At 27.3% G+C, this 17,698-nt stretch overlaps 2 protein-coding genes across 3 annotated transcripts; one reads left to right on the top strand and one right to left on the bottom strand.

The window, feature by feature from the left end:
• Window positions 1-130: 130 nt before the first annotated feature.
• On the top strand, window positions 131-2,169 carry LOC128966245 (N6-adenosine-methyltransferase catalytic subunit-like). Its single transcript, XM_054313094.1, has 3 exons — window positions 131-1,375; window positions 1,462-1,517; window positions 1,574-2,169. Exons 1-3 carry the CDS (start codon window positions 271-273, stop codon window positions 2,096-2,098), a joined length of 1,686 nt encoding a protein of 561 aa, XP_054169069.1. The 5' UTR covers window positions 131-270; the 3' UTR covers window positions 2,099-2,169.
• A 206-nt stretch (window positions 2,170-2,375) lies between these two features.
• On the bottom strand, window positions 2,376-3,866 carry LOC128952887 (myosin regulatory light chain sqh). Of its 2 annotated transcripts, XM_054298345.1 has the most exons (5): window positions 3,657-3,866; window positions 3,455-3,568; window positions 3,165-3,331; window positions 2,768-3,097; window positions 2,376-2,702 (listed from the first exon to the last, which is right to left on the bottom strand). In XM_054298345.1, exons 3-5 carry the CDS (start codon window positions 3,258-3,260, stop codon window positions 2,595-2,597), a joined length of 534 nt encoding a protein of 177 aa, XP_054154320.1. In that variant the 5' UTR covers window positions 3,261-3,331; window positions 3,455-3,568; window positions 3,657-3,866; the 3' UTR covers window positions 2,376-2,594. The 2 variants fall into 2 exon arrangements, with proteins under 2 accessions (XP_054154320.1, XP_054154321.1); XM_054298346.1 differs by lacking the exons at window positions 3,455-3,568; window positions 3,657-3,866 and having other exon boundaries at window positions 3,165-3,344.
• Between the last annotated feature and the right edge of the window lie 13,832 nt (window positions 3,867-17,698).

The raw sequence follows: 17,698 nt of genomic DNA, 5'->3' as shown, positions 1-17,698 counted from the left end.
TAATTGGATTAAACAAATTATATTTTAAAAACTTAATAAATGTCATAAAATATTAGTAATTAATATAAATATTAACAAATATTATACTGTATTACAGTATTTGTACTAAAAGTATACGAAATTTATGAAAGCAATGGAAACTGTATTTACATTTCAAACATTTATTTAAAGTATTTTGACATTTGTTTTATCGGCAATTTATGTCCAAAAGATTAACTGATTTGCGGTCACTATTTGCCGAATAAGACACACCGAAATTACTGGCCAACAATGGACGGGTCGTCTACTGATACGTTTCAAGAGATTCAAGAACTGAGAAGAAAACAAAATTCATTGAGAGAGCGAATGCAGAGGAGGAAGAAAGTGAGAGAAGATATATTGACCGGTAGTGCCGTTTGTGGCCAAACAACACAAACCGTGACCGACAACACACCCATCACTGACACTCCGGTGATCGACAAAAGCAAATGCGAACAAATGGAGCGAAAACTGTTGCACTTCTTGTCGGACCAAACATTAAGACTTCCCATAGATTCTCATGTTTTATATACACATATTAGCAAAACTTGTGACCAAATTGATGAACAAAACTGTCATCAAATTGTCAATGATTTGTTACAGAAGTTTCTACTTCAAGATATGATTGTAATGTCAGAAAATTTAAAGACCAATATTGAGTCGACCACAGTTGGTATTGTCTACAGTATTACATCTATAGATCACATAAAATTAATGACATTTGCACAAGAAGTGAATGCAATCAATGGTTCTGAAGAATCTAAGACAACTATTGAGAGCAGCGGTGATAATAATGCGATATCAGATGAAAGGGATGCGAAACGGGTTAAAATTGATAACAAAACTGATGATAATTTGTTGGAAAGTTTGTTATCATTGCCAACAATAAGAGAGAAACAAAGCAAACAAATGGGCGAAGAAATATTGGATCTCTTGTCTCGTCCGACAGCCAAAGAGAGGTCTATTGTTGAACAGTTTCGATCAGTCGGTGGCGCTCAGGTGCAAGAGTTTTGTCAACACGGGACTAAAGAAGAATGTATGAAAGCTAACCAAACATCCAGTGCCTGTTCGCGGCTTCACTTCAAGAAAATACTTCAAAAACATACGGATGAGTCGTTAGGTGACTGTAGTTTTCTCAACACTTGTTTCCATATGGACACCTGTAAGTATGTCCATTATATGGTCGACTCTTCCACTATCAATAAGCACAAGAAATTTGATTCACAAACAACTAATGATCAGTCAAATCAGTTATTGCCATCAAATGTGTCTAAAATTGAAGGCCATTTTAATCGTGTCTTATTTCCTCCTCAATGGATCAAATGTGATCTTAGATTTTTCGATATGAATACTTTAGGTATGGTATTAGTTGCTGTAATTATATTACGGTAATACTTGTACCGGTAGATCAATTTCTGTTATATTTTGTAATATTGTTTTTAGGAAAGTTTTCAGTGGTAATGGCTGATCCTCCTTGGGATATACACATGGAATTACCGGTAATTAATTATACCATATAATTGTTTTAAGACGCGATATACATGTCTATCAATAGTATGGTACGATGTCTGACGATGAGATGAGAAACTTACAGATTCCTGCCCTACAGGATGAGGGTATAATCTTTTTATGGGTCACCGGTAGAGCTATGGAGTTAGGCAGAGAGTGTCTAAGTTTATGGGGTTACGATAGATGTGATGAAATAATATGGGTCAAGACTAACCAATTACAACGAATCATCCGAACCGGCCGTACAGGTCATTGGATCAATCACGGCAAAGAACATTGTTTGGTCGGTATAAAAGGCAATCCTCCAGATATTAACCGCGGTCTTGATTGTGATGTTATTGTGGCTGAAGTACGGGCCACAAGTCACAAACCCGATGAAATATATGGAATTATTGAGAGACTAAGTCCAGGAACGCGTAAATTAGAGCTGTTTGGTCGCCAACACAATACTCAACCAAATTGGTTGACATTAGGTAATCAAGTGGGAGACGTCCGACTCTTTGATCCGTTTCTCATCAAAAGTATGAGAGACAACTATCCAGACATTGCACAGTCTATTGTCACGGAATAACCAAATGCTTAAAATATTTAAATATTGTAAATATTTGTACACTAATACAAAATTTTCATTATTGCTATTACCGGTAAATGTTTTTAAAATTAATGTACGGGTAATATAGTAAACGTAGTTTTAAATTACTTTATTACCATAGTATACATTACGGTACTTTATATACTTGCGATTATTCAATTTTAAAGTAAAATACCGTAAATTATTATGAAAATAGTTTTACCAATAATTGATATACATTTTAATTACTTTAGTTTGTATTTAAATACAACTCCTATAGTACCGGTAAGTTTAATTGTATTATAAATAATGCATTTATTATTTGAGTAAAATATTTCGCTCATTCAAACAGTGTATATAAAATCAGTTAATTAAAAATGCCATTTAATGTTTGGCAAAATATACAGTATAAACATTTAATAATATTAGTTTTGTTAAGTTTATAAATAATTTAAGGCACCATATATTTGGTGACAAAATTATAATTAAAACCAATTTATTGGTCATCTTTATCTTTAGCGCCGTGTTTTAAGATACGTGTGAATTCCAAATAGTCAAACATACCATTCTTGTCAATCGGTGCCTCCCTATACATGTCATCGACCTGTGCCGACATAATCAATATATTATTAGCAATAAGTTGACAAATTCATCAAATAATTTAATTACATCTTCATCTGTAAATCGATCTCCAATTGTGGTTAAGAGTTCCCGTAGACGCTCCTCATGGATGACGCCGCCGTTGTCTTCATCGAAACAGTTGAACGCATTTTTGATGACCTCCTCGGGATCTGTGCCCTGAAGTCGTTCGCCAAATAGTGTTAAAAACATCGTGAAGTTAATAGGTCCGGGAGCCTCATTCATCATTCCCTCCAAATAGGCGTCTTCAGGATTCTTGCCTAACGAGGCCAACATGTCGTGCAGATCTTCTTTATCAATGAAACCGTCGCGGTTTTGGTCGATCATATTAAATGCTTCTTTGAACTCTTGAATTTGGGCCTAAAATGATACACAAAAAATAGTTAATTTAAAAATTCAATTCATGGATAATATAATGATCCAAAACCTGATCAAACATAGCAAACACATTACTGGTCGCCCTCTGCGCCCGCTTTTTGGTCGCCGCACGACCTTTGGGTTTACGGGAAGACATTCCAGACATGGTTGACGACGAAGATGTCTTATCCAGCTTAAGGATCAATCAAATACAACTGTCCCGTCAATTGGGTAGTCCTAATCATATGATATACAAAACTCTTTGACTTATCAATTGTTTTAATTACTTAAATTGAAATTATAGGTTAAGATTATTAACATTAATAATATTTTACATTTCATTAAAATAGTTATAATTACCACAAATCAATAGTCAATGTATGAAACGACTATAGCAATGGACAGGTAGGTCTAATCGTAGGCTTTCCTCTGTGTCAACGGGTTTATGCTTACTATTGAATGACTCGACACACCCTATGATTTGGCGAAACAAAACAAAACATATATTATTATATATAATACTAATATTCATAATAAAAATGTGTCACAAAATTGTTATTACTTTTACAATGCGTTTAAACACAACTTATATTAAACGGATGTTTAAAACTATTGCTTTAATGTTATTATTAAATATTTATTTAATTCAATGACAGATCTCTATAACTATTAATATCAATGAATAGAAAACTGATATTAAAACAAATAAAATATAATTATTATACAAATAATTGTATTATTAATGTATTATTCAATTGTCGGGGTTTTCATCAAAAACATACATAAATTATATTACAGTAATATTCGTTAAATCAATAAATTACGTCAACTATAATATAATAATAATTATTGCATTTTTAATATATTGTATAATTTATAACTTAAATTATATACCGAATAAATTTATTATTAATATTATTACTAAATTTAAATACTATACTATAGTGTAGTACAGTGATCAAAATTAAACTTTATAAAACAAAATTGTACAAATAACCTAGTACATATTAAATGAGTAAGTGTTTGTTTAACTTACTCATTGTTTGTTATAAATTATGAAAATTACTATTAAATATCTGTTAAATTAGTTATGTTATATATGTATCACAAAGTTATCATGATAACACTTAATTGTGATCACTGGTGTAGTATATTATAGTAATATAAATATTTTTTTAATTTATAATTTTTTAAAATTTTAGTATTTAAATATTTTTATAATATTTTATTTATATCGTTTTAAATGTTATAAATATAATTTTTATTTATAAATTATAAGTTCAATAGAATCTATAAATGTTTGTATTAGGATTTATAACTTTAAAAAACAAATTATTTATCAATTTTGAAAAACTATTTTATAACTTAAAACCAATAGCTTATTTACTAAATTAATACATGTAATAACTACTAAATAAAATTGCATAATTATTAATTAATTCACAGTATATTTTAATTACATTGTTTTTGTACTAATGAATCGGTTAAATAAATTAATTTGAAAATACAGTTTAGAATCTGATATATTGATTATTATAGTTTAGTAAAATGTTTTATTATTTTAACAAATAAATGATTAAAATTAAAAAATAGTGATTTATTTGAATTAATATCACACAAACGTTAAGTGATTGATACTATTAATAATGATAATATTATATTATTAATATAATGAATAATAATAAATGTTGACTATATTTGGTATTCATTATAAAAAATGCATTCAAATGTGTGTGTAATTCATCAAACACTAGACGTGAGCCTACAATTCAATCAATTCAATTGAGACCTCACTATAAGCACAATGTGTTTCGTGAAATCATTTGTGCAAATATTGTCTGATTTTTGCGTTTAATGGTTTGACTGATTGTGTTTGCATAAAGTTTGTCAGTTTTATTGATTTAGTTAGTATAGGGGTCGGCCTGTTGTATGTTTGTAATGTTTGTCCATCAATTTGGTTCATACATTAGTAGTTTTCAACACTTCCTCTAATATGTAGTTTTCATGAAAGGGCTAAATGATTCACTCAAATATTTATAACTTAATAGTTTAACAAATTATTACTATTTGTTAGTTACCGACATACTATGCATACTATTTTACTGATATCTTAATTTAATATTTCATTTATATTTAATACAGTATACACTTTAAGTAAAGTAATTATTAATTAATTGACTTACTATATAATTAAACACTTTTATTAATTAAATAAAATGTAAAATTAGTTATATTCACTTAAATTTTTCATTTTACTAACTGTTTGTTACTAATATTTTATAACTAAATATTTAATTTCTCAAGTTTTATTTTGTTAAATTATTCTTTAGTAATTATTATAACTGCTAATTATATACTTTTTAATATTACTTTTATAAACTCCATAATAAAGAATATATAAAATTGAAGAAAAATATTTTTAAAATATACAATAATAAATCTAAAAAACAAAAATAGGTATAGACAAGTTTGTTATTTAATTGTATAATGATAAATTATCTTATGTTACATACAGTATATATTATTAAAACCACCAGTAATTTAATTAAAATTAAATAAATGTATTAATATAATATATTATTAATATATAAGTATATACTAACTTATATAGTCGTATATATTATAATTTACTACATTATAATATATATATATATATATATATATATATATATATATATATATATATATATATATATATATATATATATATATATATAGTACGTATGAGTTTAACAATATATAAGATCGAAGAATAAGTAGAAAAAAGTAATGATTTTTTGCTATTATTATTGTTTGTAAACTGAAACCAAAGTACTGACGATTCCAACCAATCCATTGGGTATTCATAAGTGCTGTGACTGTCGGTTATTATTTGTGACAAATTACATGACTATATATACTGTTATATACATATATACGGTATATATATGTTTGTAATGACATTGTTTGGCTAAAATAGTGAGCCCGTCGTCACTAACATAGCTATTGGCTGCCAAACTCTCTCCGGTGATCATTACTATGGAGTTGATGTTTGAGTCTAGAGTTGGTAGAGTTGGTGCCCACAGATGATTATAATTGAAAGTTTTGAGTCCCTATTGTCTGATGATTATTACACCATTATCTTTAAGCATATAATACATAACTGTATATATAAATGCTTTTATATATTTAGCATTCATTACCTCTATTGTGGAGATAATGCACACATGAAAAACCAAATCAATTTTTATGACTATCTAAAAGTTAGCTCTTATATCAAAGCCATAGTCGAGAGCACACTCCATAGTGATTGCGGTGGTATTGGCACTGGTGTTTCACTTGAGGCTAAATTGATTTGTAAAATTGATGCCCTCCTCAGCTTATTTCACTATATATATCCCATAAGTTATCATTGATGACAATACCATTAATAACACCAGTGTTTTGTTTGAAAACACTCAAAGGCCAAGTAGTACTCCTCTATAACTACCTATAAAAAAGATTAAATCAATAATTTTTATGACATATTACTAGTAATCTGAATATGAGATTAGGTCATCAAACAAATATTTTTAACAAAATTCTCTTTTGACACTCGATTCAAAAAAATCACAAAATTATAGATTTAAAACTTAAAAGGAAACCGAAATTTTCTGTATAAAAAATATTTTTGAAAATATTTATTTGTCAACAATTTTTGACAAATATTTATTAAATTACTTTGACGGTGTTTTTATTGGTATAAATGATAAATTGATGAAAATATAATTTTTTCTTTTAATAATTCAATTTATATGATCTATTACTTTAATAATTATCTTTAAATATTGCAAAATCTTCATTATAGTGATATTTATTATAATAATTTCTTTTTTTTAAATATAATTAAAATAAGATAATTGATTTTATTCATTAAAACTGCTATTAAATGTTATTTGTGTTTTTATAGTCATTAATGAAATAATCATATTATAGTGTATATTGAATTTCATAGCTAAGTAAAAGTTTTTGTTCATTAAAACTGATAAAACTAGAGTTTAACGGCCCAAACGTTATTTTCAATCAATTATATTGAGACAACCCATCAGGTATTAGCTATTGAAAGCTAATCAGGTAATAAACAACATTGAATGCCATTATCTTTACGGTTACAACTCAAGCAATTGATGAGTAATTTTTTCTTTAGTAAACCGATAGCACCGGAGACTAAACTTCCGTTTTATGTAATTATGTTTGAGTTCATGAAACTTATTATCAGTTGTAATGCAATGTATAAGATTTCATTTAACACAATTGCCGTTTCAAATGAATTTGAATTATTTTATATTTGATTAGTTTCTGATAATTCATGAAAATAGTGTCACAAAGTATGTAGTATTTTATTTTTATAATATTAAATATTTAGTCTGATAACATTTATGAAATTTTCATTATATTCAATACTACTGTATATTATATATTTTTACAGATTATTTATTATTATCGTTGCATAGATTGATATAACTGTAAAGATAAAAAACTTTCAAAACTACAAAAAATAAAATTATTAAAATATAAATGTTATTTTATAATAAAATCAAATTATGCAATCATTTCTAATTGTAATAAATTAAAATATTTTATATACAATTAAATAAACTATAAATATGGAACTAAATATATAAAGTCTAAAATTAAAGTTAAATTAAAATTTTTTGTGGTTTACAGATTTTAATCAAATATTTGGTAATATTTTGGTGAATATTTTGAGTTATTTATATACAGATGTCTATCTATTTGGTCTCACTTTTCTGTCACAAATCATAATTTATTGTATTAAAGCGTTTTTATTTTTAAATGAGTCGACGTAATAAATCTGATGCTTTAAACTACTGATTATTAAAATGATAATATTTTTCGCATACAGTACTGTCTCTCACTTTTGTAAACCTAAAATTTTATTGCATATTTGACTTTCTCTTATTTTGTTGTTGTCTATGATCTGACATTTGCATTCATTAATGCCATAATAAAAACTACAAACTATGTTGTCTTTAAAACATAAACTTAATTTTACCGACAAATTAATTTATGATTGAAATTACACCGATTTAAAGCTCCATTAACTTCTTTATAAAAGACTTTCGTTGTTTTAGTTTCTTATGTTGTAAAACATATTAAAAGACGAGAGAGAGAGAGAAAGAGARAGAGAGAGAGAAAGAGAGAGAGAGAGAGAGAGAGAGAGAGAGAGAGAGARAGAGAGAGAGAAGAGAGAGATTGACAGCATTTAAAAGGAAAGCCAAAGAATGAGAGAAATGAGTGATTCTTTTGATTAAATATTCTCTGTATTTGTTGAGTGAATGCCTTTTGAATTGAATGACAAAGCAATGCAAATGCAATGCAATTGAATGTAAATGCAATGCAATGTATGGTTGTGTCGTAAAATTCTTGCATATCTACTGATGATTATCACTAGTCTTAAGCAATGAAAGAATGAGAAAACTTACGATTATTTTCTCTCTGACTACCAGTGCTTTAGATGCATGACTGCAATATAGCAAAAGAAAAGCCTAATATCAGGAACTACTTGAACACTGGTATGAACACTGGTATGGACAGCACTGATAGTGTATTATTAGTGCTTATTCTAACACATTTGACATTTGTCTCATCTGAAAGTTAGACCAAAACAGTTGCTTTAAATATATTAGTGTTATTTGTCGTTATTATAATTATATATATATGTATATAAAACCAGTTCATAGAAAACAAAGATAATTCTTTGATTATGTTTAGCCATCCCTGGCATCGCTTAAGAAAACTGTCCAAAAGACAAACATAGAGAGCACCGGCATATAAAGGCACATCCATTGCCTCAATCTGTGTTGTTGTTGTTGGCACTGGAAAAGCGTCATTAGTAATGAACAGGCGTTTAATTTTATTTAGATTTTAACATATTTGTGAAGTAAAACACCAGACATTGAAACGATTAGGAAATCCCTGACTTTACAGATAGATGTGTTACTAATCAAACGAAACCATTGTTTCATTTGATACCATCAACTGTAAAAACTCTCTTTTCTTAACATTAATTATGATTTTTCATACCGTTTTGTCTTTTGACTTATGATATCTATTCCTATATCTGACAACAAATCATAAATATTAAAAATCTTTAGTATATTTTTTCTCAATTATTAATGAAAGTGAAATATATCTCTTTTAATGATTGAGTATATATTTTGCTTGAGTTATAAATTCCATTAATTGTTAATATCTTATAAATTGTATGTAATTAATGGCTCATAATATTTAATGTTTTGGCTTAATATTTGTTTTGCGTGACTATTAAGAGTCATTAACTGGTTTGCTATAAATTTATATAATTTATTTACTGAATATATCACTCATTTAATGTAGTAGACAGTTGTGATGAACAGTTAACTCAGTCTATGAATAGAAAGATAGAAATTTAATGAATTATTAGCAAATAAACAACTGTCCATTGAATCAAATGTTTGAAAGCATGAAATCATATAACTTTAATATTGAACAAACATATTATCAACAAATTGCATACATAAAAGCATTTACAATACAATCACATTGTTTGATACTATTGAAAGGGTTATCATCGGAGTCGTGACCACACATGTGTTCACTACATCTAATTTTGGACCAAAATTGTCGCTCAAAATCATACTAACATTAATAATAATAATAATGTTGAAAAGTATTAAACTTATTGAAGCACTTTAGTAGTATGCCTTCAATATTTGGATGGACAGTCAGCTTTATCCTATATATTGTCAAAACTACAGTAGAGGGGACAGACTGTTGTTGTAAATACTGTTATTGAGTGGTGATCTTAGACTTGATATGAATGCCTGAGTGCTCTTTTCATTGAAAATCTTCAAATACAGTATAACTTCTCATTCAATTTAATATAACAGATATTTGAATACTTTTTCTGCACATTTACTCAACTATTTATACAAACATACTGTACATACACATAATAACAACAACATATTTTTAATATCATAGCACATATATAAAAATATATATTTAATTTAATATTAATAAAATATTAAGTAATCTTAAATAAAAATAAGCATCATATAAATTTAAATATTATATGTCATTTTATATAAAATTAATTTAAGTTACTAAATATTTATATGAGTTAAAATTTATATTATTTGTAATTTAATGGTCAATGGTTATAATAATAATAGTTAATAATAATAATCTTAAATAATTAGATTAATATGTATTTTATAAAATTGTTATCATTGATAAGTCTCATCAGGATTCTGTATCCTATAGGATAGAGTCAACAAAGGCGGAGAATCTGACAGTGCATTGGGCACAGGGAGATACACGCACTCGTCATCTATGATTTGGTATAGCTCTCCCACAGATCCCTATCCCTCTATCCAAAAGCTCGTTGAATGTGAATGAACGCCAAAATTTCTGACTATTTTTAACAAAATAATCTTCAAATTTGCAGATCAATTGTGTGTAGTAAGTGGTGCCATACATAACATCATTATCACAAACGAGACAACACAAACCTCAATGACATTTAACTGTTATTATTATAACTATTCATAATAATTATAATTATAAAATTTTGTCTTCTTATAGAGCAAATGTTGAAAAACATTTTTATGTGTCATATTTAATCTGTGCTAAAAATTTTCATTTATAAATAAATAGATTTATAAAATTAAAAAACTTTTATTTATTTATTTATTTTGTGTAAATATTTTATATTTTGTTGTTTGCGCTTAAGATATAAAATCTAACGATCAAAAAGACACAACTCATTAACTTTCACTGAGTTTTTTCAATTGATACCATCTCTTCACAAGCTATTTTCAACTGATAGTTATTATCCATTTAAATATTTAACAAAATCAACAGTTTTACATCAATTCAATTATATTAAGGTAAGAATTTTATAATATTTTAGCATAATAATATATTTTAATTAATTTTGAAAAATCTATCTATATATATATGTATATGATTAATCTGCATTAAAGTTTTATAATGTGAATTATATATTTATACAGTATATATATATATTAAATTTATAAATTATAACCACAAACTAAAATTATATGATTTATTATAAACATAGTGTGTGAAGTTCACACTGAATATAATAACTATTGGTTTCAATAGAGCAAAAAATGTTTTGCAAAATACAGCAAATTATTAAAAAAAAACTGAATTTGAAACTTACAGTTGTTGTCGATATATTGATAGTTAACATACATGTCCTCTCAATTTGAATACACTTTGATCGGGTATTCAAATATATACTATAAAATATATTTGAATCAGTAGTACTATTTAGGTGCCAGTAGACCTACCCATACACTTATATAGTACTGTATATACGGTATATATATATATAACCAAACAGTAGCTTAGCTTATATTCTATTATATAGTTTATGTCAGTTTCTATCGGAGTAAAGACCAGTGCTATCCCTAAACATACATCCAAACCATTGTAGACATAATCTGAACAAAAACATAAATCCCGAAAAAATCCGCTTTTATTTAGTTTTGAATACTACTATAATGCTCGGCATGGGATCAGTACCATAATGTGTATGTACTGTATATACAGTATGTATGTTTAATATGTATGCTATCAAAAGGTCTGGCACTTTATGCCATTCCTGTCCTCTCAATCGCCTTTAATATATTCCGTCAACCATACAATGATGTGATAGTCAATTGAAATAATAAAAAATACATAACACAGAAAAAAGGCATACAAAGTACTGTATTTTGCCTTTAGTTTGTGTTATTGTGTGGAAATTATTTGCATATTAGAGCAAATCAAGAGCTTCAACACAAATACCATAAATTTATGTTTATTTTAAATGTTTTTTATGAACTCGTTTATCAAACATAGTATATATGAAACCAATTTTGTTGATACTATTAGAGATACTCACAACTGTATTAGTTTTGATGCAAAATGTCATTAATGGGAGTCATCACAGATATAATCGGATGTGAATTTGATGCCAACGTTAACTTTTTACAGTATTTGGCATTTAAAAAACAAACCAAAATATAGTATTAGGCAATGTTTAACTGAATTACTTATATAAATCACTTTTTTTGCTTTTTTATTAAACTTTGAATTTTATTTAATAAAAAAATCTTTTTACGATAGTTTCCAACATATATTCACAAAATTACATTATTATTAAAGATTTTAAAATAAATAGATTTATCAAAATTGGGAGATGATATAAAAATGTATATTATTTTGACTATAATATTTTGAAATGAACTATTTTTATAGTAGCAAAAATTATAAAAAAAAATATTGTACAGTAACTTGAATAACAACAACAAAAATTTGTAGTAAAATGATATCTGAATCTGTATTCAAACAAACCAATGGCTCATTAGTGGTCTTACAATGTTATGTTAGATTTTTGAACCATAAATTTGGTGTTCAATAGTTTTTTTATTATATTAAACTTTTGTTGCATACCATAGATATTGGCAGCTAATGCTCAAAATATGGCCAAAAAGTCGATAATTTATGTGTTTTCGAGTCATTGATTTGGTTACGATTACATAGACATTACAAATCTATTGTAATGAATGAAATATTGCTATAAATTAGGGGCAGTACTGTTCAGCCCTCATATGATTGTGATTTTGGGCTATCAAACAATGAAACAATGATTTCTTTTTATCAAATATGAGATATTGAGATATTTTGTTTGCTTTTCCTTTATAACTGATAACATGGAAAAAGCTATTTGAGGTCTGAGAGGTTGGAAGAGGTGGTTGTAATACTATTGTTAGGCCCGAGAAGACATCAATTTTTACGGACATATCTATTGAACGTATAGACATATAGAGTCTCAAAGACAAACCATAACATAACCATATATTTTATAGAGAGTTAAGAATAACATCCAAATCCATACATCATTTGGCCTCTGATTCCAATCCGATATATTTATTGTGTATTTTATTAGTGAAGCCGTTATCGCTTCTGTCGCTTGTATGCTATGAATTGGTAGTCTATAGCTTCGACTACCAACACTGCAAACTATGAATATACAGTATATGTAGTGTATATATATATATATATATATACAAACAATACCGGTGCTCACCAAGACTTGACAATAGGGACGTTGTTATAGAGAAAGGTAATACATGAATACATTGTGTATATAAATGTATAGAAAGAATAGAGAATATGAATGAATCACTCAAACCATACATCGATTTGTATGCAATATATGCCATACATGTGTGTCAAAGTGGGTGCACTACCACACCATGCCTTACATACATTATCAGGCATTACATGACTGGCCCCTATAGGACCAGTGTTGGCCCGCTGAGAGACCACTTCTAGTCAATCGATGTCTTGTTTTGGTTACTAAAAACTCCTAAATTTCTTTTATTTTCACTTATATTCTCTATGAATGTAATGTTATTGTTGACAATTTGGTTTATATTATTTGCCAATATCTTTGCCATATATAGCAAAACACAAGAGCTATAACTTTATTTGTAGAGAGAGAGAGAGAAAGAAAGAAAGAGAGAGAGAGAGAGAGAGAGATACAAGTGCTCATAAAATTGGTCTAACATTTGTAAAGTAAGTTTTGTTCATTTTATAAATACAAACACATTTCTCAATACTTCCTGCATTAAAATTATTGGCTATTTTATTTGCTAACCATGAGGTGCGCTATTTAAAAAAGTGGTCCACAGTTTATAAATAGTGTCTGTCCGTGTATGGCCTGCTGTGCCCTTCAATAGATTTGATGATCTATTTTTTGGATGTCTTTTTATTTGTCGCACATTTCTTTCTTAAGCATATATACTTTATAATACAATACAAGTAATGGTGCGGTTCTTTGTTAGCATCCATACCCATGTCTATTATAATACCATAATAAGGTATATATGCTCAGCACTGTTAGTGAGCAATTGCTGAAGCCTTATGCAAATGTTTACAGAGAATGGAGAGCGGAATAGTAGAGCAATAGGAGGACCGGGAGTTTGAGTGAAACTAACAAAAGTTATTGTCAGATACAGAGTCTGAGCTAAAAGAGTGGGGCGTTTCTAACTACTGTTAAACACTGGCTTTACGTGTCTTTAATATTACGCCTCTTTTCCTCCCAAACTCTTGAGCAATAAATATTGGGTACAAAAATTATGCTTTTAGATCCCATATATATATATATATATATATATATGATATATAAGCTTTATAAAAATATAAAGTATAATTATTAGTTAAATATAAAATATTACTCTAAAAGCAGTATCACCTGTGCAAACATTACACAAACATTATATATAATAGTAGGCCTCATGTGGTGCCTAATTTATATAAATATTTTGATATTTTAATGGATCATATTTAATACAATAAATTATATATTCAAATAAAATATGCAATAGTTATAATAAATTAATTAATTGAATTTTCAATATATTGTTTTACTTAAACATTAAATGTTATTATAATTTTTGTCAGATATTTACTATAATAATTAAATTAGCTAAGCTTGATATAACAATAATAATTTCAATTTTTCATATAATTTATAATGATTTAAAAATAAAAAACATTAATTATTATTATTATTGCTAAGTATGCTATTATTAAAAGAATTTAGAAATAATTCTTAAACAATATAACTTTCTCTCTCAACGAATAATTTTATTGCAAATGTTTATTTGATTAGTAAATGTAAACTTTTATAATTGTTTATAATTTTTAGTGTTTGTTTTTTATTATAAAAATAAACAGATTTTGTAGTAATTTTAATTAATTTTATATTGTCAATATTTGATTATATACTACAGTATATATACCGTATATAAACATCTATAATATTTTATTAATACAATTTTTATATTTTTAATATAAATGATGAATATGTTATATGTTCACTAATGTATAATAATAAGAGAAATATTTGAAGAAATTCCAATAAAAATAAAAACAAAAATATAACTCAAATATTTTTGTGGTCATTGCTTGAAACAAAACTATTTACTATTATCAATACGATATTGTAATATATATTAGTCGTGAATCTGCATAAATATCCCCTATTTTTAAAGTATGTTCACAAAAGCCTAAGTCAAGTGAAATCATTTAAAAAGGAGAGAGAGAGAGAGAGAGAGAGAGAGAGAGAGAGAGAGAGAGAGAGAGAGAGAGAGAGAGAGAGAGAGAGAGAGAGAGAGAGAGAGAGAGAGAGAGAGAGAGAGAGAGAGAGAGAGAGAGAGAGAGAGAGAGAGAGAGAGAGAGAGAGAGAGRGAGAGAGAGAGATTGCTTCCTTTCCAATCAAGCCTAACGGTGCCCTAAACATACACACATATACACACATACTTTGGTTAATTGTGTGCTTATTACTGTAAAGGCTGTTTGATGTTGAACTGGTAAACTATGTGCTGGTAGTTGGGCTCAGATATGTTGCACCGATATATTCCTTGAACGCTAACTATAGTCAGATGGAGTGCCACTCCTTCACTCCAATTGGATGACATGCCTGACACTCAAACACTTGACACTAAATTGAATCGACCAGTGCTTACACACACTACTATATCAAAATAAAAATTATATTTTACCAAAAAAAATAATATGAATATAAATTAGTATTATAGATATATTAGTATTATACTATTACTTGAATTTATTAATACCTTAGTGATTGTCATTTGTGAATGTTTTTATTAAGTCATTATAAGATTGTAAAGGAAATTATATATATAATATAAATCATAACAAACACATTGTTAGCTCATATTAATCATTAAAAATGCACAAAAATAAGATTAATTGCATTTATAGTTTGATTTTACATACAACAGTGATTTCAATGAAAGAGATTGTTATATAACAAACAATTTATTTATTTTGTTGGCTCTCATCCATTGGTTTTTTCTCACTCTTCAATGCATAAACTATAGTCAATATGCTTGTGGTTGAGCACCGGGAGTGCAGTACTTGTAAGTAAGTATTTGTAGTAATAGTAGTTTTCATGAGTGTCTCTGAATTAGCGGCTGGGCTTCACTTGGCCTTTGCTTCTGGCGTCTCATTGCCTCAAGTAATACCCCCAACAGTCAAATGCCTGTTAGGCTTATAGAAGCTCTGGAGCTGAGCTCAACAAAACTGATGAGAGAGAGAGAGAGAGAGAGAGAGAGAGAGTCCGAATGAGAGTTAGTGGCAGTGTTTTGCCAAATGATGAGAACTTTTTGAGTTTTACAGTGTTTTAAGCAATAGTGAGTGACTTGAAAGAGAGATATTGTCAAAGAGGGGGTAATGTGTAAAATATTAGTCAGTCTTGGGAAGAGATTGTGGCAGTAGTTGTGAGCCACAGCTGGACTCACTAACTGGTGAAACGTTACAGTTCTCCACCAACTTTCAAAAAGTTCATATATATATATCACATACACCACCAGTCCTTACCACCACCACTACTACAACCAATAACACCAGCGCTCAATCATTTTATATGGTGTGTGTATATAAATATATATTAATATATGTATGTGTGAACTAAAGTGATTTTAATAAATAACAGCTAAACAATTAGTTTATTTAAAAACATTCACTTTTTAATGTTGAAATTGCTATATATAATATTGATGGCAAACATCAATACATTATAACTATATGTGCTTTAAATAGTTATTTGTATAGTGTGTATGTGTCAACAAAATATCGTTAATAACATTAAACTATTGATTAATTACATAAATATTCTTTAAGTCACTGTTTTAAATGCATTTGATTTGCTATATATATGAAACATAAACATAACAAACATTAATAATATAATTATTTAAAATCAACATCAAAAAAATTGTTTTACTTTTGAATTAATGACAAGGATAATGTCAACAAATATGTTTTGCAACAATAAAAAAAATAATGTAAATTTTTTTGTCGCTAATGTGTTATTGTTAAAACAATTTTATCGTATATATTATATGTCCATTTGTTGTGATAATCCATTCATTCCCTATATATATAAATTATATATATATATATATATATGTTTGTGTGGTATATGTTTTGATAAATTTAGAAATTGTGTCATTTAATTATTGTTAAAAGTAGTTTCCAAACAAAACATATGATATAAATTTCATAAAACTTTATAAAGTGCTTTTTTCTTTTTAACATTTTATTTATAATAATAATAACAATTATATGAAAATAGGATAGATTTAAATGTTTGCCCATAAATTGTATGGCAATTATAATAAATAGTCTAATAAAAATCATTTCTAAAAAATAGTGAGACACTTGAAAAACACAAACATAAGCACACATACCATTTGAAAGCCATAAACATTGAGTTGTTGTGAAAATTAAAAACTTGAAGCAATTGATTGTATGCATCATTGCTGGGGTATATGAAAGTCGCTTCCTATTGCCTCCCAATACATATGAATGTTTGAATACGTAATGACTTGTATGTGATTTGTGTTAAATTGGACTTTGATCTTTGGTTATATACTTCTATAATATATATATTTATATAAATTATATATAGATATAATACAGTATATATATATAATATATATATATTAATAAAAATATAATAAATATATCGGT

This window comes from Oppia nitens, unplaced genomic scaffold (genome assembly GCF_028296485.1).
Source record: "Oppia nitens isolate AA-2021 unplaced genomic scaffold, nextdenovo-longstitch-racon4-pilon3 scaffold1_pilon_pilon_pilon, whole genome shotgun sequence".
Taxonomy (NCBI): domain Eukaryota; kingdom Metazoa; phylum Arthropoda; class Arachnida; order Sarcoptiformes; family Oppiidae; genus Oppia; species Oppia nitens.
The sequence above is the reverse complement of the archived record's forward strand: the minus strand, read 5'-3'. Positions and strand labels throughout refer to the sequence as shown.